Source organism: Prinia subflava, chromosome 26 (genome assembly GCF_021018805.1).
Source record: "Prinia subflava isolate CZ2003 ecotype Zambia chromosome 26, Cam_Psub_1.2, whole genome shotgun sequence".
In the NCBI taxonomy this organism is placed as follows: domain Eukaryota; kingdom Metazoa; phylum Chordata; class Aves; order Passeriformes; family Cisticolidae; genus Prinia; species Prinia subflava.
Genome location: NC_086272.1, coordinates 4210834 through 4238025, shown reverse-complemented (window position 1 = coordinate 4238025; position 27192 = coordinate 4210834). Strand labels below are relative to the sequence as shown.

General features: G+C 51.1%; 1 protein-coding gene across 2 annotated transcripts; it reads right to left on the bottom strand.

Annotated features, from left to right (window-relative positions):
- Positions 1-1004: 1004 nt before the first annotated feature.
- On the bottom strand, positions 1005-9755 carry LOC134562048 (endogenous retrovirus group K member 6 Gag polyprotein-like). Of its 2 annotated transcripts, none has more exons than XR_010083056.1 (3): positions 3083-9755; positions 2684-2776; positions 1005-1285 (listed from the first exon to the last, which is right to left on the bottom strand). XR_010083056.1 is itself a non-coding variant. In XM_063419506.1 (3 exons), the coding sequence occupies exons 1-3, from the start codon at positions 4328-4330 to the stop codon at positions 1135-1137; spliced, it is 1296 nt and encodes a 431-aa protein (XP_063275576.1). In that variant the 5' UTR covers positions 4331-8561; the 3' UTR covers positions 1005-1134. The 2 variants fall into 2 exon arrangements, 1 of the variants encoding a protein (XP_063275576.1); XM_063419506.1 differs by having other exon boundaries at positions 3279-8561.
- Positions 9756-27192: the final 17437 nt, after the last annotated feature.

Genomic DNA, 27192 nt, shown 5'->3' with positions numbered 1-27192 from the left:
CTAGGAGCCCTGGCCCAGCGTCTAGAAGCCCTTCCCCCACGCCGATTTCTCCCAGTTCCAAGCCAAAAGTTAATTTTAAAGTTGCTGTGTCACAGAAGCCTCGTGGTGGTGGCTGTGGCGTCCAAGATGGCGGGGACCGCATGGTCCGTTCACCATCCGCCGCTCCTTGTCCCCACAATCCTCTTCGTTCTCCCCACCCTTCCCTTTCACCCACCCCCCACCCCCCACCCCTCCCCCCCCCCCCCCCCCCCGTCCTCTACCCCACCCACCTGCCCTGCCCCCGAGCCCGCCCACGGGCAGAGTCCCCGGCGTGTCCCCACCCCGGAATTCAGTCATGTTGTTTGCTTGGTTCCCACGGTGATGCTTCTGGTTCCCATGGTCAGAACCAGGAAGTAAACAACCGGGAACCAGGAAGTCAGCATGCTTGCTTCACTGCTGCTCCGGTGGCATTCAGGCGCTCCCGGGGGGACACCAGTGACAGTCTGAATTGGCAACCTTTTTCCCAAGAGTTGATTAAGGATCTCTGTAAAGCCCACAGAGAGTACGGAAGGGAAAGCCCGTACTTCTGTGGTCTCCTTACAGCCGATCTTTCTAATGCGACAGTTGTTCCTGGTGATTTAAAGCAGCTGTTTTCATGCTTCATGAATGTCACAGAGTTCAAACTCTGGGAAGCGGCATGGAAGCAGCTGGTGCGGGAAACACTTCCACGCCTTTTACAACAGCCAGATACCGCAGTGGATGGACAAGGGAATGCGATGTCCCTTGAGCTCCTTTGTGGTGAAGGCCAGTGGAACCCTCTTTCCACACAAGCCTCACTGATTCCCTCTGCAGCCCTCACAGCAATTAGAGATCAGGCTTGCAAAGCGTTTTTTAGCCTCCAAACCCACGCTCCCTTGCCACTTTATACCATGATCAGACAGGGTCCAACTGAGCCTTTTGTAGATTTTGTGGAGAAATTGATTCGTGCTATTGAAGTGCAGGTCAGGAATGAGAGTGCAAGGGATCAGATTTTAGAAGAAATCGCATTTATTAATGCAAATGATTTGTGTCGTTCAGCAATTTTAAGTCTTCCTCTAGATCCACCCCGCACACTTCATTCCATGCTCCAAGTGTGTCAGGCCAAGGTCCCTTTCCTCAGCCGTGGGACTCAGTCTCGACCAGCTCTGGCATCTTCTCTCCCGCGACCTCCACATGTGGCTCAAGCATTCCCTGCAGGCCCGACGCTGCACAAGCCTTTCCAACGCTGCTCGTCCTTCCGTGGCAAGCAGCAACAGCAGTGCTACTTCTGCGGAGAAGAAGGACACTGGGCTGCCTCCTGTCCTCACAAACACCAAGGACAGATGACAATGCCCCGAACACCTGGGACTCCTCCACCTTTTCAGCAACAGCCAAAAAACTAAAGGGGGAGCGCGGGTCCACCCAGCGCGAGGACTCTAATCGGGTGGACCGGGTGGGGGGGTCAAAAGGGGGTCAACCAATTTGTGAAAACATACCGGACTGGAGACTTCTCTCTCCTGAATTTGAACTTGCAAAACCAATTTTAACAACTAATTCTCTCTATGAACCTTACAGGTTGCAGATCACAGAGCCTCTGATTCTAAGTGACCACGACTGGCATTTTGTTACCACAGACCCTTGCAGTGTCAACGACTGGCCATTGGTAGAGTGCAGTAAGTACATCATCATTGGGGACTGCAAACACACTCCGCAAGAGACTGAGGTTCTTCCTGGGCGACTTGTTAACTGTCCCAAGCGCCTCATCCTCTGGCTGCGTTGTATTCACCCACCCACATTCTTGCCAAAAGGGCAGATAATTGCACAGGCCATCCCATTCGGGTGCTTTGGCCTCCAGAACAACACAGTCACAGTTAACACAGTACACAGTACACAAAGTAACAACACAGAAACCCAGGGTGAAGTGTACATTTATATTGGGTGGGGAATCCTTTGATAAAGATTTTGACACAGGAGCAGACCTAACTCTCGTCCCAATCAAGGATTGGCTGAAGCGCTGGCCACTGGAGGATGTGGCAGGTCACATCCAAGGTGCGGGAGGACTGCAATTGGCACGGCAATCTAAGAGCGTGGTGAAAGTAAGGGGACCAAATGGACAATTGGCATCTGTACGTCCTTTTGTTTTAGATTATGAGGAGCCACTGCTTGGTAGAGACCTCATGGCCCAGTGGGGAGTCACAATTAGCATTCCTGAACCCCCACAAAATTTTTGGGCAGAGGCCGCTGAGAAGCGCCACATCCAAAAACTGAATTGGAAAACTGATAACCCAGTCTGGGTGGAACAGTGGCTGCTGGCAAAGGAGAAGTTTTTTTGTGGATGACAAATATTGGTGAATTCCAGGGACTGTTGGTTTCCTTGATGTGGCCTTTCTGTAGTTGTTCTTGTACAAGTTTTTTGAGGGCACTCAATTTTTTCTTTTCCAGGGGCCATTGACTCACCCAGATAGGAATGTCTGTTTTCCATGTTAACTTCAGGGTGTTGAGTGCCGTCATGGCCCCTACTAAAAATCCACCTCCAATTTGGCTCCCCACTGAGACAACAAGTCTCTCCCCCATGCTGTGATGGGTCTCCATACAACAAAGGGACGAAACATTGCTGTCTTCCCTTCAGGTCCTGTCACTGTAATCATGTGTTTACTTTGAAGGCACACCTCAGCCCCCCCAATACCTGCGAGAGGGTCCAAGGGTGTTACCAAAGTCCAGTCTTTTGGCCAAAACAGATAAGAAATCACCAAAACATCCGCGCCGGTGTCCAAAAGGCCTGTAATTATAATTGTTTTATTACAGTAAGTCAAGCTGCAAGTTAACTTTGGTCAGTTACGACCTATGTGTTGCACCCAAAGCACATCCAGTGGCATACAAGGGTTTTCAGATGGCACTTGTTGACTTTCAGTGAGTTGTTCTGCTATATTAGGTGGTAAGGCAATAGCTGTAGCTATTGGAGTCTTTGCTGGAATAGCAAGCGGAGGGTGCCATGCTTGAACTAAAACAGTCAATTCCTCATTGCAATTTGCTGAAACAATAGATGGAAAAACCGCAAGTCCCAAAATCTGGTTCCTGTCCTTACCTACAATTAGAAAATCCTGTCTCCTGTGTGATGTTCCTGTCACACCTGTGGGTACCACAGTATAACAATCATATAGAAAATGAATTAATTTGGAAGTTGCCAGTTCACATTGCGCCCCTGGTGGCAGTAAATCGGTGTTCCTTGGCAGGTGGCTGGCAATCTGACGAATGGGGTTTGGCCCGAGCAGTTCACACACCTGGCCCCTTGGAAGCTCTCGGGTTGCTGGTATACCGCTATTTGTTTCCTCACGCGGTGGCCCGTGCTTTTCACAAAGTTTCCCGTCAAAGGGTTGCCCTCTATGTCAAATTTAGAACGACAATCGTTAACAAAGTGTCTTCCCTTTCTACATCTTGGGCAATGATAAGGTGGGTTTTGAGTTTTTACCTCAGAGCAGAATTTTGACATATGTCCAGGTTTCCCACATCGAAAGCAGAGTCTCTTATCGTTCTTATTCTCCTGATATGTTTTATTTTGCTGAAGTGCTGAGCTAAGGCCTTCAAGGGCTTTAGCAAGCTTATCATCTCTCATTTCTGCTTGAACGGCGAGAGCCTTTTCAAGTTTTTCTCCCAGAGCCTCTGCCTGGATTGTAGCAATGTGTTGGGGAGTTGCAATTTTGCTACAAGCCTCTAACATTTGAGGCACAGTGGGTTCAGCATCAGGCAAGTTTCGAATGACCTTTTTGCATTCCCCATTCGCATTTGCATAAGCAAGATTGTGAAGGAGAATTGGTCGGGCCACATCATCTTCACATTGTCTCTCTAAAACTTGTGTCAAACGATCAATAAATGCTGCATAGGGTTCAGTTGCCCCTTGCTTTATTCCTGTATAGGTCCCCTCAGGGACCCCAACTGGCTGAGTAAATACTAAGGCTTTACGGGCAGCATTTTTGATATCTCTTAGTACATTTCTATTTATGTCTAATTGATCCTCCTGCCTATCATGTGGTGGATCTCCAGCCATATCTGCCAGTGTTATTGCAGCATGAGGACCACCAGCATAGCTCTCTCGAAGCTGAACCAAAAACCTCCTCCATTTGGATTCCCACAGCATATACTGTGATTCTGTTAGTATTAGATTAGCAATATAACGACAGTCATATGGTGTTAGATCAACATTTTGGAATGGTCCTTTTAGTAATTGTTTAAGATAGGGTGAACCCAATCCGCTTTCTTTAATAGCTTTCCTTAAGTCTTTAATGTCCTCATGACTAAGTGGTTCCCACCATGGATTGACCCCCCCCTCTGCCATATCTAATTGGCATAATAAAAAGTGGCTTCTTAGCCATCTCAAGATCTCCCTCTCTAAGTGCCTTACGTCTCATGGCAGCCCAGTCTGTCAGGGACTCACGCTGCGTTCTTCTTGAGGGACGAGTCGACTCAGGCAAAGGTGGGGGGCAATGCTCATCTGAGGAGGATGGGTCTTCCTCTTGACTTGAGTCTGATGAATCTGAAATTGATGAATCCGATTCGTTGTTTGCGGTTGTATTATTGATGGCTCTGCTTTGGTATATTATAGTTCTGTGATGTCTCGCATTAGTGTCCTGTGTAATTTCACTTTGATGCCTGCCCGCCCTGTTCCCCCTCTCGGTGAGGCATTGGTATTTTCCAAGCCCTGTGTAAGGTCGGGGGGGATCAAGGCATGCGCAGAAGGCGTAATGAAGCAGTCCATAAAGTGGTGTGGGCGAGCAGGCATCTGCGCAGGTGCTGAAGGAAGAATGATGTGGCTTGGCGCGGGCACTGAGGGAAGATCGATGTGGCTCGGCGCAGGCATGACGTTGATCCGCTGTGCCGGTTCTTTTTCGCGAGCAGTGGAAGCCGCGTGGAAGCTGCGTAATGGCGGCACATGCGCTCTCAGACACCCTTTAGGTCGTGCTCCTGGGTGTCGGTGTCTGATGGGTGGTTGCAGGTTAGATGCGTGGTTTTGTACGTTGTCATCAGCCAGCGGCAGCGGCGGCTCCGGTAGGAAGGGGGCCACGGCTGCCGTTAATCTGTCCAGTGTCTGATGTACATATTCGCTGGTTTGCTTTGCAAGCAGTAAATTGTCGCATGGCCGTAGAGACAATTCTGTCATGTGTGGCTGAAGCAGCGACAGGAGAGATGGCAGGACCCCGGTCTGTGGATGATCCACGATCTTTGTGGGGGTGGGCTGCGGCGGGACTCCCGTAGAGTTCGGATCTTCCCGGCACGGGTTTATCTGTGGCATGGGGAGTCCCTCCGCAGCCCCGGACCGCGGCTGGAGGTGGCACAGAGGGTCCGGCCATGCCGCAGTCCGCGCCTCTGGTCCCGAGCTCACAGTTGTGTGCGATGGAGCCTCGGCAGCCGGGGGCCAGCGCTGGTACTATACCGTCCACTGTCCCGCAGCCCCCGAGCTGCGGCATGGTTTCGGCAGCAGGGAGAACCATCCCTTGTTTCTGAGGAGCAGAAAGAGATTCATCTGTGCCCCCCACCGCCCCCAAAAGCGAGTCATGATCTCGGGTTTCCTCAACGGTTTGCGACACGGCTGTACCAAATAAAGTAAGTTCTGAATTTCCAATTTCCATCTGTGATTTGTTAAAAACTTCTACAACCAGTCTCCAAGTTGGTAATATCACTGGTGCAATTTTATCTCCTCTGGTAACTTCATCAAACAATTTGATCCCTACTTCATCCCAGATTTACTTAATGCTAATAATGATTCCGTTTCTGGGAAGTATTTTTGCACATAAATCAGTAGATCCTTCAAATCTTTTCCAGAAACATCATAGCCGTTATTCAAAATCACGGGGATCGCGTTGGCAGTGGGGGCCCCGAGCTGCGCAGGATTCCCGTCCGCAGGGGATAGCGAGGGCAGTGGGGGCCCCAGGCCGCACAGGGTTCCCGTCCGCGGGGATCGCGAGGGCAGTGGGGGCCCCGGGGTCCCTCCCCACGCAGAGTCCCCGGCTGTCCTGACCAGCGCTCCGGCGGCAAGTGCTGCAGGGGGGAACCCCGGGACCCAGATCCCTTGGAACGGGGACCGCGATGTATAATACCTTAAAATCCCGTTTCGGCTCCCTGTCAAGGATCGTTCCTCAGGTTGCAGAAAATGGAGGTTGGATCGATGGATCGAATTGATCAATCAATCAATACCTCCACCTCCAACCCTGAGGCTTTTTATCCCAAATTGCAAAATGCATATTCATATTTTTTATCTACACACTAGCCAATCTAAGTACAATTTTAAAGTTCGTAAAAACTACGAAAAACAGTATCAAAACCTATGCACATAACATATCTATTAACGCAAAACTCTATCTTACTAGCATAAAGTTCTATCTTGTTATGTAGAAAACTTCTATCTTAGCATATATGAAAATGTCTGTCTTCCCTATATAAAGTTCATACAAATTACAAACAGCACTCTACCATATTTTTATTATGTCTATACTCTATTGCAAGGCCTGAAGCTTTTTACCTCTACCCTAGCAGTTAGGCACTTCGAGAAGGTTTAAAGCTTAAATTTCTACTTCATGTGTGTGTCATGTCTAACATAGGTAATAGGTATTGGTAATTAATTGTAAATAAATAATACATTGTGGACAGTGGTTGGGTCAGGGAAAAAGTACAAAAGATCCGAGCCCTCCCGACCTGGGGGAGTCACCACGTGCTCTTGCCACAGCAAAGACCTTTGCTGGGCGCTGAAAGAACTTAGAGGTAAGAAATAATAAACAACTCTGAGAAACCTGAACTGGCAAACTCCCACTCTTCCTTCTGCTTCTAGCACGGGCTTTCAAGGAAAAAAGACTCCTAATCAATATATCTCGGGAAAACCAACCCAAGAAATGCTGAGAAAGCATTTTCCAAGAGGAAATGGCAATTACTAGGAGACACTTTGGTTGAGACTTTGTATGCAGGAGATGAAGGAGTGTCAAATTTGATTATATCTTGGAAGAAGTTCGTTACGGTCCTCCACAGTTATGGAGCATGGTCCAGCTCTGAAAATTCCACTGACTAGAAAACCTCCCAGGGTGATCCAGAATCAGACGCAGAGACTGAGGACAGTGTTTTGGTGGACATGGACATTACGGAAGCTGAGGCAGGCTTTGAATCTAGCCACGTGTTGGAACCCCTCCCTCCCACCCTGTGTGTGCGATAGATAAGGACAGGCGCCCGGAAGATCGCGGATGTCACAGAAAGATAAGGACCCTCCGCCCCTCTCTGACGTAGTAAAGCCCCCTTTGACTATTTAACACCATGAGGTAAAGCAATAAACGCCATTTTGACCATCCATCCTATCGATGCCAGTGTGTCTGTGGACCGAGTAACCCGGGAGAGGCCGGGTTGCCGTGCCGCTTTCTGGAACCCAGGTCGCCTGCCTTCATATCAGAAGGCAACATTCTGGTGCTGAAACCCATGAGGAAAAAAACCCTTGGAAATCGGGGTTTTTGCCTGGACAGAAGCAGCGGCCAGGGTGGGAAAAGAAACCTACTCTGGCGGACGGGACGCCGTCGGACCAGCCAATGGACACCATGGTGAAGGTCATAAGTTTGATTCATAAACAGTGGGGAATTAAGTGCAAGCTCAGGGATTTTCACCTTGCTATCGCAAGATTATTAGAGATTGGGGTGACTGAACACCCAGTAGAAATATTACATTTGGAGGTGTGGGGGAGATGCACGGTCGTGCTAGCCGAGGATACAAAATCCTCAGGCAGCGGCAAAAGTCTCAAAGCGTGGGGAAAGGTCGAGCGAGCCCTACGCAAGGCGCTTGAGGAACAGGAGTTCTGGAGCGCCGCATGCGTGTGTTTGCTAGCTACCCCCAAGCTGGGGATAGGAGCCACAACGCAAACAGCATTTGAACGCAATTTGTCCGAGGGTGGGGATCCGCGAGAGCCAGGCACGCTTCCCCGCTCACTGAGCCCAAGCCCGAACCCCCCGATGGCCCCTGAAAACCCCCCGACCCTTCCGCCAAACCTGTCGTTGCCCTCCTCGCCCGCGGAACCTTCCCGAAAATCCGCGGGTTCCCCATTTGTCTCTTTGCCGCCAGCCAGTGTTTCGGTGCCCGAGGCGCAGCAGCGCGCGTGGGTTTTTTGGGAGGAACTGAGGGGTGAAGCCAGAGACGCCAAAACGTGGCACGGGAGGAGACACAGGTAGCACCCCCGCCATACGTGTTTGAAAATGGCGCTGGCCGAAGGGAGGGGCGGAGCCTGGATATCCTCAGCAGGGAGAGCCCGGAGCGGCGGGTGTTTGCTGATGCGCACGTGCGGGAAAAAGACGGGGAAGAGGGAGAAGAGCACACACTCGGACAGGAACCGCGGATTTCCGCAAGCGTGTATGCGCGGGAGAGCGGCAGAGAGCTCGCGCTCAGTCCAGAGTTGCGGGCTTTCGCTAACACGCGTGCATGGGAGGACAGCAGAGAGCGCGTGCCCAATCGGGAGCCGCGCTCAGTGCTGCTTCTGTTTAAGGGAGAGACCACCCCCCACAGGAGGCAGGGCAAGCCCAGGGGGCGGGAGTGGTGCCACCCCTGAAGGGAGGGGCAGGGTCAGAGCCGCACAAAATGGCCCAGAAGTGAGCTATCAGTTTACTTCCGATTCTCAGTCAGACACCACCAGCTCCAGCAGTTCGGGAGAGCTGATGGAAGCTGGCTAGGATGCGGAAACGAAAACGAAAAAAGCTCTGAGCCACTCCGAAAAGGGTTCACAATACGAGCCAGCCCAGTTCACTGACTGGGGAAAGATAAAGATAGCTTGTGCTGAGTGGGCTCCTGCGGCCACCACAGTGCGAGCCTTCCCTGTGAGAGTTACCGGGCCAGAAGGGAACCAGCAGAGAACATATACGCCGGTAAACCCTAAAGATGTACAGGCAATTGTTAAAGCAATTTCAGAGAATGGGATTAATTCAGCCATGGTCTCCACACTCGTGGAGGGCCTTTTTGGCAATCATGATTTGCTACCCTTTGATATTAAACAAATAGGTCGCACGATTTTTGACGGCGAGGGAATGATTGTTTTCAAACAGGAATGGAAAGATAATTGCGCAAACTTACTGGATCAGGCTTCTGGGGCAGAACAGCCATTGCATGGCTCCAGCTTGTCCAGGTTGATGGGCAAACATGACGAGATGATAACCCCTCAGCAACAAGCTGCGCACCTGTGCGTTGAGGAAGTCAGGGCCACCACCCAGGCCGCCAGAAAGGCCATTCGTGCCACATCCCTAGTGGTGGCCAGGCCATCCCCATGGTCCAGCATAAAACAGGCAGAGAGTGAAAGCTTCACACAGTTTGTGGATCGCCTCCAGGCAGCAGTAGATTCGTCCACTCTGCCTGCAGAATCAAGGGGCCCTGTGGTGGCTGATTGCCTGCGGCAACAATGCAACTCAGTTACCAAAGACATTCTGCACTCCTTGCCGGCCGGAGCCAGCCTGGCCGACATGATTAAACATGTAGTAAAAGAGGAGCAACTGACACCATCCAGGCAGCCGTTCGCACCTTAACCAGTGCAATGGCGTGCTTCAAACCTGGCCAAGCAGGCCACATCGCAGTGAGCTGTCCCCAGCCAGCACAGCCATCCCCCGCAGTGCCCCCGCTCCAAGTGCGTGCGAGAGGGCGTTGCTGGGGCTGTGGGAAGAAAGGGCACCTCGTCAAAGACTGAAGGTCCCGGCCTCAGGGAAACGGGAAAGGGAGGGGGCGTGCGGGCCGCACCCAGCCTCCTCCCACTGTGAATGCAAGGCGGTCCATCTATGCCAACCCCCAGTGGGGTGGGGAACCCTCATATCCCCTGCCCCCACAGGGGACAGCCGGTTTTGCACCCCCCACAGCGACACAATGGCAAAGTTTCACAACATCGCCAGCGGTGCCCTCGTGTCCACCACCGCCGCAAGCCACGCCTGTGCCACAGGGCCAGCAGGGGTCACCCCAGAGCAAGACCCCTGGGTGGCCCTGGCCATGAAAATAGGGAAGGAGCCCCTGGTGATCTGGGGAACGTGCCGCCTTTACGGCAGCCGGGACCCCCACATCATAGGGCTTCAGTTTTGGGGGGACACTGGATCAGACTGTTCAATAATCCCACAAGCATATTGGCCCCGGCATTGGCAATTTAAAGAAGTACCCCCATTGAACGGAGTGGGAGGGCAAACCCGGGCGTGGAGAAGCACCCAGTTGGTGGCTATAACACTTCACACAGAAAAGGGACCAGAACAGACAGTGGCAATTTACCCCTACATTTTGCAAAATTCACCACCCTTGATAAGAAGAGATGTCCTTGCCATGTTAAGAGTCAAGATCACAAATTTATCCTGAGGGCCACTGCCGTGCACCCACCACTGCCGATCAAACTGACTTAAAAATCGTCACACCCTGTATAAGGTGAGCGGTGGCCCCTGTCAAAGCCTCGAATGGCAGCCTTGCTGGAACTGGTTGACCGTGAGCTGCAAAAGGGGCACATAGAACCCTCCACCAGCCCATGGAACACCCCCGTGTTCGTGAACCCCAAAAGGTCTGGAGAAAGTTATCGCCTCATCCGTGACCTGAGAGAAGTGAATAAGACAATCCAACCTATGGGTCCTGTCCAGACACTGCTGCCCATGAACTCAGCCATCCCCAAAGGCCAGCCATGCGCAGTGCTGGACATCAAAGACTGTTTTTTTCGATACCTCTGCACCCCAAAGACAAAGAACAGTTTGCCTTTTCTGTTGTGTTCCCAAACGGTGAGCGACCCAGCCTCCATTTCCAATGGCGCATGCTACCACAGGTTTTTGTGGACAGCCCTACGGTATGCCAAATCACCGTGGACAGAGCTCTGATGCCAGTCCGACATTCTCACCCTGCAGCAACCATTATTCAGTACATAGATGACGTCCTCATCGCCGCACCATCAGCCAGCCAAGTGGATCACTTAGTGTCCACAATCATGGAAACTCTCCAAGCAAACGGCTTTGAGATTGCGAGCGCAAAGATCAAAAGAGGACCTTGCGTGACCTTCCTGGGAGTGGGGATCACAAACTCCTATGTGACCCCACCCAAGGTGAAGGTCTGCCGAGACATCAAGACACTCCATGACATGCAGCGATCTCTGCAGTAGCTCCGCAACATCATCCTGATCCCTCCCGAGGTCATGGACCCCTTGTATGATCTCCTGAAAAGAAAGCACCCCTGGGAACCCAAGGAGCTGACACCACAAGCAGCGAGCTCCCTCGACTTCATTGAACATCAGATGTCCACTGGCACACTTGCCAGGTGGAACCGAGGCGTGCCCCTCGATCTGTACGTCCATTTCACACAGAAGGGAAGAGTGGGAGCGCTGGCCCAAGGACCTTCCGAGAAGTCCCAGCCGATCCAATGGGTGGTCCTCAGAAGACCAGCTCGTGCATTTTCCCCGGGAGTCGAATGCATCGCCAACATCATCATGAAAGGCAGGAAACTCGCCCTGAAACATCTGAGAACTGAACCGACAAGAATCCACCTCCCTTTCGCAAGCAGCTGACCACGGAGTCAACCGCAGTGTCGGAGCACCTGGCCCTTGCCCTCACTGGCTTCGGAAGAGAAATCTGCTATGCCACCAGACCACCTTGGACTCAGCTACTGACCATTGTTGACATAGACCTGCCACCAAGGGTCATGGACCGACCACTGCCAGGACCGACGGTCTTCACAGACGCCTCCTCCACGACTTCCACCGCAGCGGCGGTGTGGCAGACCGGAGAACAATGGCATTGTGTCAAAGCATGCGACCCCACACTGTCTGTGCAACAACTGAAAGCAGCAGCTGTGGTCTTGGCGTGTGGACTCTTCCGAGATGAACACCTTAACATTGTGGCGGATTCTATATTCGTGGCAAGGCTGTGCCTGGCCATGTCGGGACCAGGCGTGTCAACATCTGCAGCAGCCTCAATGCTTGAAGAAGCGCTCTCCTCATGACAGGGCACCGTGTCTGTCATTCATGTCAACAGCCACAACCCAGTCAAGGGCCTCTTCCAGACCAGCAACGACAAAGCGGACGCCGCAGCGAAGGGAGTGTGGACATTGCAGGAAGCTCGTCAACTGCATGAGTCGCTCCACATCGGAGCCAAAGCGCTGGCAAAAAGATGCAGGATCTTGACAGCAGACGCAAAACATGTAGTGGCCACCTGCCCTCATTGCCAGAAGTCACCCCTGTAGACCAGTGGGGTCAACCCAAGAGGTTTCAAAGCCTCAGAAATCTGGCAGTTGGACTTCACTTTATGTCAACTGCTGAAGCCTCAAGCATGGTTGGCAGTGACAGTAGACACCTACAACGGAGTGATTGTGGCCACACAGCACTCCAAAACTAACTCTAAGGCCACGATTCAGCACTGGCTGACAGCCATGGCATGGCTTGGTATCGCCAAGCAAATTAAAACTGACAATGGCTCAAATTTCATCTCCAAACCGGTGCAAGAATTTGCCTCAAAGTGGGGCATCACTTTAGTGCAGGGCATTCCATACAACCCTACGAGTCAAGCCATAGTAGAGCGAGCCAACCAAACCCTCAACACCAGAATAGAGGTGCTGGTGAAGTCAGAGGGTTTCGCCAATGCCATTCCCTCAAAAGACCAGGAATGGCTGCTGGCAACTGCCCTGCTAGCACTGAACCAATTCCCCAGGGGAGATAAAACAAACAGCCCCGCTCAAAAACATTAAGCCACCTGAGCATTAGAAGAGAGCCCGCAAGTTGTAATCAAAAATGAGCTAGGTAAATAAGAACAGGGCTAGAGGTTAGTACTCATGGGAAGAGGGTACACAGCTGTCAAAAAGGAAAGAAAAATCAGGTGGTGTCCACTTAAGTCAATCAAGCCTGATCTTCAAAATGAGACTAATGAAAATTGTGAGTTTCTGTTTACAAGACATACCTGTGAGACGCCCCCGTAAAGTGTGCACTCCAGTTCCAGAAGAAAAGGACGAACTGAGAGCACCCAAGAGTCACGCACCAGTGAGACCCAGACAACAACAGTGCTTTTGCATGATTTTGCTATTAAGGCTTGTTGCCAGAATGCAAGCCAGCCCAGACTATTACCCCCATCAGCCATTCAGGTGGATCATGCAACACCTTTCAAGTGACAAGGTGCTCAAAGAAATCACCACACCGGGCGCCCCATCCTTTGTGTTCCACATGACCGACCTGTTTCCAGAGCAACCAAAGATAGACCGCCACGCCCCACACCTCATGCACATGTACATGGCCTACTGGTGCCCAGCCTCCAACCCAGGGAAAAGGTACTGCAACTACCCGGGGTGGGGGTACTGTGGTTACTGGGGCTGTGAAACCATTGTTACGGATGCCAGACCATCAGGATATGGGTGGGAACCGCAGGAGCCCAACAAGTTTTTACAGTTCACTTGGGCACCCACCGGCTGTAACAAACCCTTCTTCAGGACAGGGTTCTATCGAAACCTTTATAGAGACCCTGTACGTCGGACATCACTGATTATAACATGACCGTTTTGCAGCCAGATCACCCTAGCTGGGCCACAGGCAGGACGTGGACAGTAGTCCTCCAGTCACCAAAAGAGTGGGTGAATGTGCAAATTATCAGGCTCCAGCCGCCAGCGCTCCAAGCAGTCGGACCCAATGAAGTTATTAAAAAGGACTCACTGAAAGGCAAAAGCACAACCCACCCCAAAGCCTTGCCCACAAAAGTCTCCAATACCCCGACCGGCTATGCAGATGCCCTCCAGATAGACTGCTTAGCCGTGTCTCACCTGAACCCTATTTTTCGCATGCTAGAAGCTACCTTTTCATCCTTGAATGAATCCAACCCGAACCTAACTGATTCCTGCTGGCTTTGCTACGATGTTAAACCTCCTTTCTACGAAGGAGTTGCTTTAAACATCCCCTTCAGTTACTCCACGGCCGATGTCCCCCACCATTGCAGGTGGGACACTCCCTGCAGAGGAATTACCCTGAGTCAAGTCACAGGTCAGGGAAAATGCTTTGGCAATGCCACCTTAGCAAAGCAGAAAGGAAATGTTTGCACCGAAGTTGTCAAGCCTGACAAAAAGATCAACAAGTGGGTGATCCCATCTGCATCCGGGATGTGGGTTTGTCAGCAATCTGGGGTGAGTCCTTGTGTGTCCCTTGCCAAATTCAATGACTCTGACGATTTCTGTGTCCAAGTTCTGATTGTTCCTAGGGTCCTGTACCACTCAGACGAGGAGGTGTGCCAACGTTTTGAGGAATCCAGCAGGCTCCACAAAAGAGAAATAATAACAGGTGTAACCATTGCGATGCTGCTCGGCCTGGGAGCAGCCGGCACAGCTACAGGTGTCTCAGCCCTCGTGACCCAACAACAAGGACTTTCCCAGCTGCAGATGACCATCGACGAGGACTTGCAGAGGATCGAGAAATCCATCTCCTTTCTAGAGAAATCAGTTTCCTCACTCTCAGAAGTTGTCTTGCAGAACAGGCGAGGACTGGACCTCCTGTTCATGCAACAAGGAGGCTTGTGTGCCGCCTTGAGAGAAGAATGCTGCTTTTATGCTGATCATACAGGAGTCGTTAGAGACTTCCTGATGGAACTCCGAGACAGACTGGCCCAGAGAAAGAGAGACAGGAAGCCCAACAGGGTTGGTTCGAGTCCTGGTTCAATCAATCACCATGGCTCACCACCCTAATTTCCACTCTGACAGGTCCACTGGCGATGTTGCTTTTAGCTCTCACCTTGGGACCATGCCTGCTAAACAAGCTGGTCTCAAGCTTGGAACGGGCCAACATTCTATTTATAGGCCAACAACAAATGCTGTAAACCAAACTGTGAGCATTGCCAGTCGCGAGGTTTGTCTAATCAGCCTCGCGAAATTTACTCAGGTTTTCCAAACCCCTTCCTCTTATTAAGTTACTACTCTGTACCCCATCTCAATGCCCATGTTTATGACTACCTCATTCTTTTTTGTTGGGGGGCAGATGTGTGTGATAGATAAGGACAGGCGCCCGGAAGGTCTCGGATGTCATGGAAACATAAGGACCCTCCGCCCCCCCTCTGACGTAGTAAAGCCCCCTTTGACTATTTAACACCATGAGGTAAAAGAATAAACGCCATTTTGGACCATCCATCATATTGATGCCAGTGTGTCTGTGGTCCGAGTAATCCGGGAGAGGCCGAGTTGCCGTGCTGCTTTCTGGAACCCAGGTCGCCTGCCTTCTATTGGAAGGCAAAACTGGGCTAGAGATCCCGCTCATGGATCAGGGAGCACGCTGCTCTGGGAAGAAGAATCCAGATCCTTTTAAATTTTTTTTTTTATTGATGACATGGATGATGTGATTGACTCTTTCATTAGTAAATTTGCAGATGACACTAAGCTGGGAGCATGTGTCAATCTGTTGGAAGAGAGAAGAGCTCTGCATAGAGATCTAGAACGGCTGCATGGATGGGGAGAGTCCAATGAGATGAAGTCTAATATGTCCAAGTGCTGAGTCCTGCATTTTGGCCACAATGACTCCCTGCAAGGTTATAGGCTGGAGACGGTGTGGCCGGAGAGTGCCCAGACAGAAAGGGACCCGGGGGTACTGGTTGATAACTGACTGAATATGAGCCAGCAGTGCGCCCTGGTAGCCAAGAAGGCGAATGCTATCCTGGCCAGTATCAGGAATAGTGTGTCCAGCAGGACCAGGAAGGTCATTCTTCCCTTGTACTTAACATTGGTGAGGCCACACCTTGAGTGCTGTGTCCAGTTGTGGCCCCTCAGTTTAGGATGGATATTGAGACGCTTGAGCACACCCAGAGGAGGCAACAAGGCTGGTGAGGGGCTTGGAACACAAGACCTGTGAGGAACGGCTGAGGGAGCTGGGGTTGTTTAGCCTGGAGAAAATGAGACTCAGGGGTGACCTTATCGCTCTCTACAACCTCCTGAAAGGTGGTTGTAGTCAGGTGGGGGTCGGTCTCTTCCTCCAGGCAACAATGGACAGAATGAGAGGACACAGTCTCAAGCTGCATCAAGGGAAATATAAATTGGATATTAGGAAGAAGTTTTTCACAGAGAGTAATAAAGTACTGGAATGGCCTGCCTGGGGAGGTGCTGGATTCACCATCCCTGGATATGTTTAACAAAAGACTAGATGTGGCACTTGGTGCCATGGTTTAGTTGAGGTTAGGGTTGGGTTGTACTTGATGATCCTGGACGTCTCTTCCAACCTCATGATTCTGTGATTCTGTGATCCAGAAAGAAAAAAATCATAAAGGTAAGGCCAACCTGTGGGAACCCTTCTCCCTCTTAGGATGTTGACCCACTGTCTGATTCCTAGGAAGCCGTCAAGCAAAAGGCCACAGGGTTGGCTGTGCAGTAGAGAGGGGAAGAGTGGCTATGGGAAGGTCCTTCCCAGAAGTGAAAGACAGTTTCTACCTGGTGGCTTTTCTGCCCTTTTTGGTTGCCTGTCTTGCCAAATCCAAGGACTCGGGAGACCCGTCTCGGAACCGAGCGTCCGGAAGCTGCGGGAGAAGCAGAAGCCTTGCGCTGGGAGTGTTAAAGAGCATCCTAGGCACAAAACGCAACGAATTAACTGTGGGAGCACACAAGACAGAGAGTAAAACAGACTTAATTAGTCTGGCGGGAATAACTATGACTCTCTTAAGGCAGCTTGAGAGAGCTAGTTACTAACTGGGCTTAGCTGCAGAAGTCAAACCTCCACATCGTCCTGCTGGATACCTGTAAAGGGTTAGCTAAGTTGAGTTCTGCCCCAGTGTGAGGGAGGGTGCACTGGTTGCCCCCTCCCTATCATCTGGACTCACCTCTCAGAGGTAGTTTCACAATTTGCAGAGACAAATTTATCAGCGCAGCAATTTGCTGTAGCCCAAAGCCTTGTTCACAGGCTTAAGTTGGACACAGTCTGCAGTTGGTGGAGGATTCTGACTGTGGACTTTGACAACTCTCAGTTGACTTTGACTAACTGCTATCTTTCAGTCTTGCAATGGTACAATCAGTAGCTTTATGTTTCGTGTCAATGGCCACTCAGACTGACCCATTAGATCTGAGAGTCAAAGGGGCCGAAATTCCATCTCCTCCTGTGGTTTTATGTGAGGAAAGATTCGATCTGGTGTCTCTGGAGTTTATAAACTCCAAACTGGTTTTTGAAGGGGGAATCCATCGGGGTAACGCCAGGAAGTGTTTGGCCAACTTCCCCGAACCATATGACATCTTGCCCTTGGACCAGGTTGGGGAAGAGGGATCTGAGTGCAAAGTAAGAAAGTCTGAGGAGCCTGTTGCCTTTCGATAGAAAGGCGGGCGACCTGGTTTCAGAAAGCCAGCACAGCGGCTCAACCTTTCCCGAGCCACTCGGGGCACAGACACGCTGACACCAATGTGGTGGACGGCAAATGGCGTTTATTGGGTCAGCACATGGGGTTAAATAGCCTAAGGGGTCTTTACTGCGTCAGAGGGGGGGCGGAGGGTCCAAAGGTTAGTGGTTGGTGGGAAGCCAATGGGGTTAGGAGGGGTCACCACCGGAGAGACAGGGGGAGGGTCCTTATCTTTCTGTGACATCGCGAGATCTCCCAGTCGCCTGTCCTTATCTATCACACACGTCTCCCCCCTCCCTCACAAATGAATGAGGTAGTTAAAACATAGGCATTGAAAAAGGGGTACAAGGTAGTAACTTAACAAGGAGAAAAAAAGGGGTTTGGAGAACCTGAGTAAGTTTTGCGAGGCAGATCAGGCAGACCTCGCAACTGGCAGTGTTCACAGTTTGACTCACAGCATTTGTTGTTGTCTTACAAACAGAATGTTGGCCTGTTCTAAGCGTGTTTGAACAAATGTGACCAGCTTGTTTAGCAGGCACAGTCCAAAGGCGAGAGCTAAAAGCAGCATTGCTAGTGGACCTATCAGGGTGGGAATTAGGGTGGTGAGCCATGGTGATTGATTGAACCAGAACTCAAACTAGCTCTGTTGGGCTTCCTGTCTCTCTTTCTCTGGGCCAGTCTGTCTCGGAGCTCTGCCATGGAGTCTCTAACGACTCCTGTATGATCGGCATAAAAGCAACATTCTTCTCTCAAGGCGGCACACAAGCCTCCTTGTTGCATGAACAGGAGGTCCAATCCCCGCCTGTTCTGCAGGATGACTTCTGAAAGCGAGGAAACTGATTTCTCTAGAAAGGAGATGGATTTCTCGATCCTCTGCAAGTCCTCGTCGATGGTCATCTGCAGCTGGGAAAGTCCTTGTTGTTGGGTCACGAGGGCTGAGACACCTGTGGCTGTGCCGGCTGCTCCCAGGCCGAGCAGCATCGCAATGGTTACACCTGTTATTATTTCTCTTTTGTGGAGCTGGCCAGGTTCCTCGAAAAGTTGACACACCTCCTCGTCTGAGTGGTACAGGACCCTAGGAACAATCAGAACTTGGACACAGAAATCATCAGTCTCATTGAATTTGGCAAGGGACACACAAGGGCTCACCCCAGACCGCTGACAAACCCACATTCCGGATGCAGATGGGATCACCCACTTACTGATCTTCTTGTCAGGTTTGACAACTTCGGTGTAAACATTTCCTTTTTGCTTGGCTAAGGTTGTGTTGCCAAAGCATTTTCCCTGACCTGTGACTTGACACAGGGTGATTCCTCTGCAGGGAGTGTCCCACCTGCAATGGTGGGGGACATCAGCTGTGGAATAACTGAATGGGATGTTTAGAGCAACTCCTTCATAGAAAGGAGGTTTAACATCGTAACAGAGCCAGCAGGAATCAGTTAGGTTCAGGTTGGATTCATTCAAGGATGAAAAGGTAGCTTCTAGCATGCGGAAAATGGGGTTCGGGTCAGACACAGCTAAGCGGCCTATCTGAAAGACATCTGCATAGCCGGTCGGGGTATTTGTGACCTTTGTGGGCAAAGATTTGGGGCGGGTTGTGTTTTTCCTTTTTAGCGAGTCTCTAATAACTTCATTGGGTCCAACCGCTCGGGGCACTGGCGGCTGGAGCCTGATAATTTGTACATTCACCCACTCCGTTCACTGCGGGTACTTCTTTAAATTGCCAATGCCGGGGCCAGTATGCTTGGGGAAGTATAGAACAATCGGACCCCGTGTCTCCCCAAAACTGGAGCCCTATGACATGGGGGTCCCGGCTGCCATAAAGGCAGCACGTTCCCCAAATCATCAGGGGCTCCTTCCCTATTTTCATGGCCAGGGCCACCCAGGGCTCCTGCTCTGGGGTGACCCCTGCTGGCCCTGTGGTACAGGTGCGGCTTGGAGCGGTGGTGGACACGAGGGCACCGCTGGCGATGTGAAACTTTGCCATTGTGTCATGGTGGGGGGTGCAAAACCGGCTGTCCCCTGTGGGGGCAGGGGGTATGAGGGTTCCCCGCCCCACTGGGGGTTGGCATAGATGGACTGCCTCACATTCGCAGCGGGAGGAGGCTGGGTGCGGCCCGCACGCCCCCTCCCTTTCCCGTTTCCCTGAGGCTGGGACCTTCAGTCTTTGACAAGGTGCCCTTTCTTCCCACAGCCCCAGCAACGCCCTCTCGCACGTGCTTGGAGCGGGGGCACTGCAGAGGATGGCTGTGCTGGCTGGGGACAGCTCACTGCGATGTGGCCTGCCTGGCCACATTTGAAACATGCCATCGCACTGGTTAGGGTGTGAACGGCTGCCTGGATGGTGTCAGTTGCTCCTCTTTTACTACATGTTTAATCATGTCGGCCAGGCTGGCTCCAGCCGGCAGGGAACGCAAAATGTCTTTGGTAACTGAGTTGCATTGTTGCCGCAGGCAATCAGCTACTACAGGGCCTCTTGCCTCTGGGGGCAGGGTAGATGTATCTACTGCTGCCTGCAGGCGATCCACAAACTGTGTGAAGCTTTTGCTTTCACCCTGTTTTATGCTGGACCATGGAGATGGCCTGGCCACCACGCGAGACGCGGCACGAATGGCCTCCCGGGCAGCTTGGGTGGTGGCTCTGACCTCCTCAGCTCGTATGCTCACAGCTTGTTGCTGAGGGGTAATCATGTCGTCATGTTTTCCCATCAACCTGGATAAACTGGAGCCATGCAGTGGCTGCCCTGCTCCAGAAGACTGAGCCAGTAAGTTTGTACAATTGTCCTTCCATTCTTGTTTGAAAACAATCATTCCCGCTCCATCAAATATCATGCGTCCTATCTGTTTAATATCAAAGGGAGCAAATCATAGTTGCCAAAAAGGCCATCCACCAGAGTGGAAACCATGGCTGAATTCATCCCTTTTTCTGAGATCGCTTTTACAATTGTCTGTATATCTTTGGGGTTTACCAGTGTATATGTTTTTTGCTGGTTACCCTCCGGTCCGGTAACCCTTACCGGGAAGGCTTTCACTGCAGCCGCCGGTGCCCATTTGGCGCAAGCTATTTTTATCTTTCCCCAGTCAGTGAACTGGGCTGGCTCGTATTGTGAACCCCTTTTGGAGTGGCTTAAGGTTTTGTTAGGTTTTACTCTAGCCCTTACTAGCCCTGCTCTCTCTGTCTCTGAGTCCCAGTCAGTGTCTGAGAGTTCTCCCGAACTGCTGCCGCTGGTGGTGTCCGACTGAGAGTCAGAGGCACACTGCCAGCGCACTTCTGGGTTTGGGTGCCGTTTCGTGCGGCTCCGGCCCCACTCCTCCCCTCGGGGGTGGCGCTGCTCCCGCCCCCTGGGCTCGTCCTGCCTCCTGCGGGGGGAGGTCTCTCCCTTAAATGGTGGCAGTGTTGAACGCAGCTCCCGACCGGGCGTGCGCTCTCTGCCGCTCTCCCGCATGTGCGCGTTTACGAAAGCCCGCGGCTCCGAGCCGAGCGCTCGCTCCCTGCCGCTCCCCTGCGTGCACGCGTCTGCGAGAGCCCACAGCTCCTGGCTGAACGCTCGCTCTCCACCGCTCTCCTGCGCGTACACGTCAGCGAGAGCCCACCGCTCTGGGCTGAACGCGTGCTCCCCACCCCTGTCCCGTGCATACAGGTCTGCGGAAAACTGCCTCTCCGAACTGCACATGAGCTCTCCACCGCTGTCCTGCGCGTGCGGGTTTGCGGAAAACGACGGCTCCCAACCGTGCGTGCGCTCTCCGCCGCTCTCCCCGCGCGCACGTGCCCGCGGAAATCCGCGGCGCCTTTCCAAGCATGCACTCTCTCCCTTCCTGCCGCTTGTACACGCCAGCAAAAGCCCGCAGCTCGTCTGAGCACGTGCTCTTCTCTCTCTTCCCCGTCTTTCCCCCGCGCATGCGCGTCGGCAAACACCCGCGGCTCCGGGCTTTCCCCACAAAGAGCATCCAGACCCCGCCCTTCCCCGCGGCCGCCGGCGCGATTTTCAAACACGTATGGCGGCGGTGCCGCCTGCGTGTTCTCCCGTGCCACGTGCTCGGTGTCTCTGGCTTCGCTCGCCAATCCCTCCCAGAAAAACTGCGCGTGCTGCCGCGCCTCGGGCACCAAAATGCCGGCTGACGGCGAAGAGACGGATGGGGGACCCGTAGATTTTCCAGAAGGCTCCATGGGCGAGGGGGAGGCCGGCGGGTTCGGTGGGGGGACCGGGGGGTTCCCTGACGGCACCGGGGGGTTTGGGCTCGGGCTCTGGGAGGGGGGAAGCATGCCTGGCTCCCGCGGTTCCCCCCACTCGGACAAATTATTTTCAGATGCCGTTTGCGTTGTAGCTCCCACCCCCAGCTTGGGGGTAGCTAGCAAGCACACGCGCGCGGCGCTCTAGGTCTCCTGTTCCTCCATCGCCTTGCGTAAGGCCTGCTCTACCTTCCCCCACGCTTTGAGGCTTTTGGCGCTGCTCGTGGATTTCGTATCCTCGGCCAGGGCTACCGTGCACCTTCCCCAAACCTCCGAATGTAATACATCTACTGATCGTTCGACGACCCCAAGCTCTAATAACCTTGCCATAGCAAGTTGAAAATCCTTGAGCTTGCACTCAATTCCCCACTGTTTATGAATCGAACTTACGACCTTTGCCATGGCTTCCATTGGCTGGTCCAACGGCGTCCTGTCCGCCTAGGGTCAGTTCCTTTCTCCTGCCCTGGCCGCTGCTCCTGTCCAGGTGAAAATCCCAATTCCCGAGCGTTTTTTCTTCCCGGGTTTCGGCACCAAAATGTTGCCTTTCGATAGAAAGGCTGGCGACCTGGTTTCAGAAAGCCAGCACGGCGGCTCGACCTTTTCCCGAGCCACTTGGGCCACAGACATGCAGACACCAATGTGGTGGACGCCAAATGGCGGTTTACTGGGTCAGCACATGGGGTTAAATAGCCTAAGGGGTCTTTACTATGTCAGAGGGGGGGCGGAGGGTTCAAAGGTTAGTGTTTGTTGGGAAGCCAATGGGGTTAGGAGGGGTCACCACCGGAGAGACGGGGGGAGGGTCCTTATCTTTCTGTGACATCGCGAGATCTCCCGGTCGCCTGTCCTTATCTATCACACACAGTGCAAGTGGCCCCAGGCCGCCAACCCCTGCCCCTGTGCCAGCTTCTGTCCTGGCACCAGGCAGCTCCGCGCCACCGGTCCCTCCCTCCGCACCGGTCCCCTTCCCAGGGCAGGGCACAGGTGGCACCGAATCTATTCTGGCACCTTGTCCGCCTGCACCAGCTCTGGAGGCATTGTCTGGTTGCATGCCTGCTGCAGGGTCCACTGCAGTGGCTCCTGCAGCCAGCAGCTCCATGCCTCAGGCACCTGAAAACCCCGCAGTGGTTGGTGTCCTTTCTAGTCACCAATCATGTTAAGACTGTATCAGAACACCTTATAAAAAGTAGTAAGAATTAGACAATAAAGCTTTTCTATGCTCTTTGCCTTCTGAAATATTTGGAGTCTCTCAACTTTTTTTTTGTGTCCTGTAACGACACTCTTAGGCCTGTTCAACCAGGAGCAGCCGTGCAAAATATACTCTACATTGCAGCTGGGAGCAGGGCCTCACCTGGAGCCTATGGCAGAGGACCGCAGAAGAAACCCAAAGTTGACCCATTAGGGTCAGAAGCCCACTATACTCCAACTGAAAAAGAGATACTAGCAGCTGATGAGGGGGTTCAAGCCACCTGAGAAGCTGTTGGCACAGACGCGTCTCCTTTCAGCACCACGATTGCTCATCCTACACTGCATGTCCAAAGGAAACATCTCCTCAACACATCATGCAACCAGTGCTACATGGAGTAAGAGAGTAGCGTTAATTACACAACCCAAAGCATTAATTACAAGCCCAAATCGGAAAACCCTATTTCCCAGGAATCCTAGAAGAGATTCTGGGTTGGCCAGAAGCCAGAGATTTTGGAGCATTGCCTGAGAAGGTGACTAGAGCCCAAGAAGCACCACCATATAAAGAGTTACCAGAAAATGAAAGTGTGGGAAATATAGTTATTTAATTCATGTTTTATAAATAATTATAGATTGGGAACTGTGATATATATTGTATGAAGGTATGTGTGTGTCTGCTCAACTCGCACATTTCACGAATTTCTGTAAAGCACCTCCCTGATCTTCCGGGTTCCAAAAATAGAAGGTGAGAACACGAGGTGCTGAGGACTTACCCCTGCCTACGTGCAGAAAAACTCATCGGGATTTGCAACGGTCAAACGCTACGTGCCAGCCAAGACGTGCCAGCAAGGACTCACACCGGTCATCACACACCTACTCAAAGCAAGGACTAACTCTGGACATTAGCATTTGAATATGCCTGGGGACCCTTTCGGGATTTAATGTAAATAAAGTTAATGGCCGATGATTAGAGAAACAATGGGAGGAAGATTGCCGAAGGGAAAGTTAAGGGTATTTAAGTTGGGCCTTTAGGTGGGCAAATTTGTGAACCCAGCTAGAGGCACTGGCTGCCAGGTCCTGTGTCCCTAGGGTCACCCTTGACTCTGCTTTTCCCGGGAGAACTTCGGTCAAGTAAGTTTGCTGTTCGTGGGGTTCGTATTGTTTTGTTTTTATTGTTTGAAATTGTTATAATTTGATTCTAAATTTTGTAATTTGGATGTTAATAAACCAAACTATTGAATTTGGCAATAAATTTGTCCTGGCGTTTATAACAATTTTGACGCCCAACAGCGGGGCCAGTTTTGAATATTCTACGGATCCCTGCTTCTGACCGGGGGGCGCCCCGCCGTAAAAAGCGGCCTGGCAGAACGGGTAAGTCCAGAAGAACGAACTGGCTTTACGAACCCAGAACCCACAACAGCAAAGAGATTAGGCATTAAGACAAGCTAGCTTGGGGGAGCTCGGGAACTCAGCAGGGGTTTTCCCCTGGAACCGCGGTATTGTTTCACTCGTAAAAATCTAAGTGCACGAAGAATCCACGCAGGAAAAGGACCGTAAGTATAGCGTGGTTGAGTGGGGGTGACCAAGTGCTTGAGAACGTGTATGTGCGTGTGAGTGTGTGTGAATGAGACGTGATTTATCACGAAGCGAGAGCGGACCTTAAGGTCGCGTTTCCGCTGCTCCCGCGAGGGACACGGCCGACCGACGGGGAAGCGATTGGAACGTGTGATATTTCGCTTCGTGTGTGAGTGTTACCCGACGGGGTGGGGGAAGTCACCAGGGGGTCCTGAAGGAAAGAGGACGTCCCTTTTTGAGTTCGGGAACGAGTAAGCCTTCTTGACCGCGACCAAGGGGGTCGCTTAATTTTTTCGGTGGCGGTTACAGAGCCCCGCCGTTAACCGAACATCCACGGAACGGTCATCCGCTGGATCATTAAGTTAACGGCATCGAGTTCGGAAACTCGGGATTTAATTTTTGGTATCCCATAACTTCTGTGCCACGGGAAGTATGGGATCAGATCTCAGCAGAGATCGGGAGGATTCCTTAAGGGAAACCTCAGCGAGGGCTGCTCTTGAAATTCCTCGGAAAAGTCCATTAGGAAAGTTGTTGCAAAGTTGGCAAGAATGCCCAATTAGGAGAGGAGCATCTAAAGATTGGATGATTTATTTGTGTATGAATGTTTGGGGAGGAAAGGAGATAGGACCTAATATTATATGGCCTGTGTTTAGTACTTTTGACGAATGGGCGTGGGAAGCTCTGTGGGAACATGTAGCGAAGAAGAAAAGGAGAGAATTTGAAGAATTGGCATATGTTCTGTTATGGTATGAGGTACGAGTAAAGCTGTGTTCTGAGGAAAGGAAAACACGGAATGAACTCGACTACGGGATAAACTTCTCTCACGGCTCGGTGGCCCCCGTCCTGCCAGCCCCTACCCCTACCACTTCCTCCTCCCCGGCCTTCTCAGGGGCAGAGTTAGCACTGCCATCCGAGACCCATGCGGAGCCCCGAGCTCAGCGGCCACTCCAGAAACCTCCCTCCCGTTCAAAGAGATTCCCGAGAGGGAATCCTGCCCCCGTTTCTGGTCCTGACCCCGCACCTCGGCCACCGACGCTAAAATATGGAGAAAAAGAGAAGAAAGGTAAGAAAAACGAAGGGTGGAAGAATAAACCAGACAGGTATACACCAGTTAGAGCCCTGGCTAAAACCAGGACCCCCGAAGGAGATCTTGAAGAGCCCGGGAGGGATTCGGGGTGAGACAGTTAGTGTGAGAGCAAGAATGGCCCGGGAGGAAAAATGGGGGAAAAGAAGCATTCCCGTAAGAAATTTGACAGTAGAGCAAAACAGAAATTACCAAAGGTGAATTAGAATGCATTAGAGAATAACTAGTGGTGTTGGGAAGCGTGCAAATTAGAAATGCGAGAATTCACGTGAGTCTGCAAAAGGAGAAAAAGATAGAAAAGGGATTAAAAGGAATCTTGCCTACTCTTTTCCTTGGTAGTGGTAGATCTTTTACTTCAGGCTGAATACATTTTGGAGACTCCCTAGAGTTGTGTATTTTGCTTTAAGAGTTTTTTTTCTCCTGGACGAGATCGGCGGAGTTGTTTTTTTTCTTTTTTTTCTTCTTTTCACTAACGTAGGAATGGAACGAAACCCGCCCCTTCCCGCAAGCGGCAGGGCGAGTCAGTCCATAGTTGCTGGGAGACGAAGGAAAGCAGCAGCTTTAAAGTGATTAGACGAGGCTGCCCGGGACAGAAAACCGCCCTGTAAGGCGAAATAGGAAGCAAAAATGGATAAAAGTATTGAGAGAAGAGACCAAGAATGAGAGCTATACTTATGCGTAGGAAATACCTAGGTGTTTGTTCTTGAAAAGCTGAAAATATATCTTCCTTTTAGTTGTCTGTCTGCTGCATGTGAGGATTTTGTGCAGATCAAAAGGTTGATAGTATGGTAGATGTAGCTCATCTATGTTTAAAACAATTGCTACATTTTGAATTCAGATTGTTAGCTTGAGCAGGAATATGGCATTTGTGTTGGCAGACAGTGTACTGCAAGGGTTTTGTGTGTTTCAGTTTTTCTTTCAAAAGGTTAAAGCATGTGGCCGGTGAAGCCAAAATTAAAGTAGCTGTTGAGAGGCAGGAAACTAAATCTTTCTGTCGAGATAGTGTTAGAATGGTAATTGGAGTCAAGATTCTAGTATTAAGTTGAGAAAGTAGTATAATTCTCTGTGTTGGTAGTTACAAGATTTTTCTTTATTCTTTGCAGTTCCTATTCTGTATGTATTTTATCTAGTTGGGAACCGGGATTCTTAATTTTAATTATTGACTCCTTAGAAGGAGATGGTTTGTGTTGTCCCTTTGATATTATGTCTTCTTACTTGCTCCTCAATTTGGAGGATGTGAACCTTGAGGTTGCCCTGGTGCCTGTATTTTCAGGGGTGGAGAGTAAGTGATGTATGAGAGGCAGCATTTTGTCACCGGTGTTAAGTTTAGTCGGTGTTTGCTTGTGTATTTAAGTTTAATAATACGCAAGAATGGATAGCAAATACAAGAGCTTTACTTTGGGAATTAAGCACAAGTTATCTCGAGTTTGTTTGTTAAGAAAGGCTAAGTTTGTGAAGTTTTTTTTGGACTGAAGTAAAAAGCAGTAGTGTTAATGTTCTGATAATTGTACTAGATAAAGCTGTCTGATTACCGAGGCCTGATGTTTACAGTGACTCCTGGCTTTGGAAAACTTTTCTAGGTTTTAAGTTCCGAATTTAAGTAATGTATAGTTTATTACAGAGTAAGTTCTGCTCTTTGTAATAGTTTCTTCTATTTAGTGTGCTTTGTTTTTTTCTGTCTTGTTAAAATACTCCCCCAGGATTATGAGTGAGGTCTTAAGTTTTTCTCTTAATTTGTACAAATTTTGCTTAAAGGTATCCTTTATTAAGTTGTACTGCTCACTGATTGTTTAAATTGGCTCTCTGATGAAGTGAAGAAGTCACTTCAGCTACTGCTGCAGG

What these genes read in the sequence shown, in the direction of transcription:
- LOC134562048 (XM_063419506.1), bottom strand. Translation starts at nt 4,330, where the DNA reads ATGGCAGAGGGGGGGGTCAATCCATGGTGGGAACCACTTAGTCATGAG. An exon ending in GAGAGCTTCCAAGGGGCCAG is followed by an intron (nt 2,777 to 3,278) that starts GTGTGTGAACTG and finishes TTATAATTACAG; the next exon opens with GCCTTTTGGACACCGGCGCG. An exon ending in ACCCTTGGACCCTCTCGCAG is followed by an intron (nt 1,286 to 2,683) that starts GTATTGGGGGGG and finishes TCTTCTCCGCAG; the next exon opens with AAGTAGCACTGCTGTTGCTG.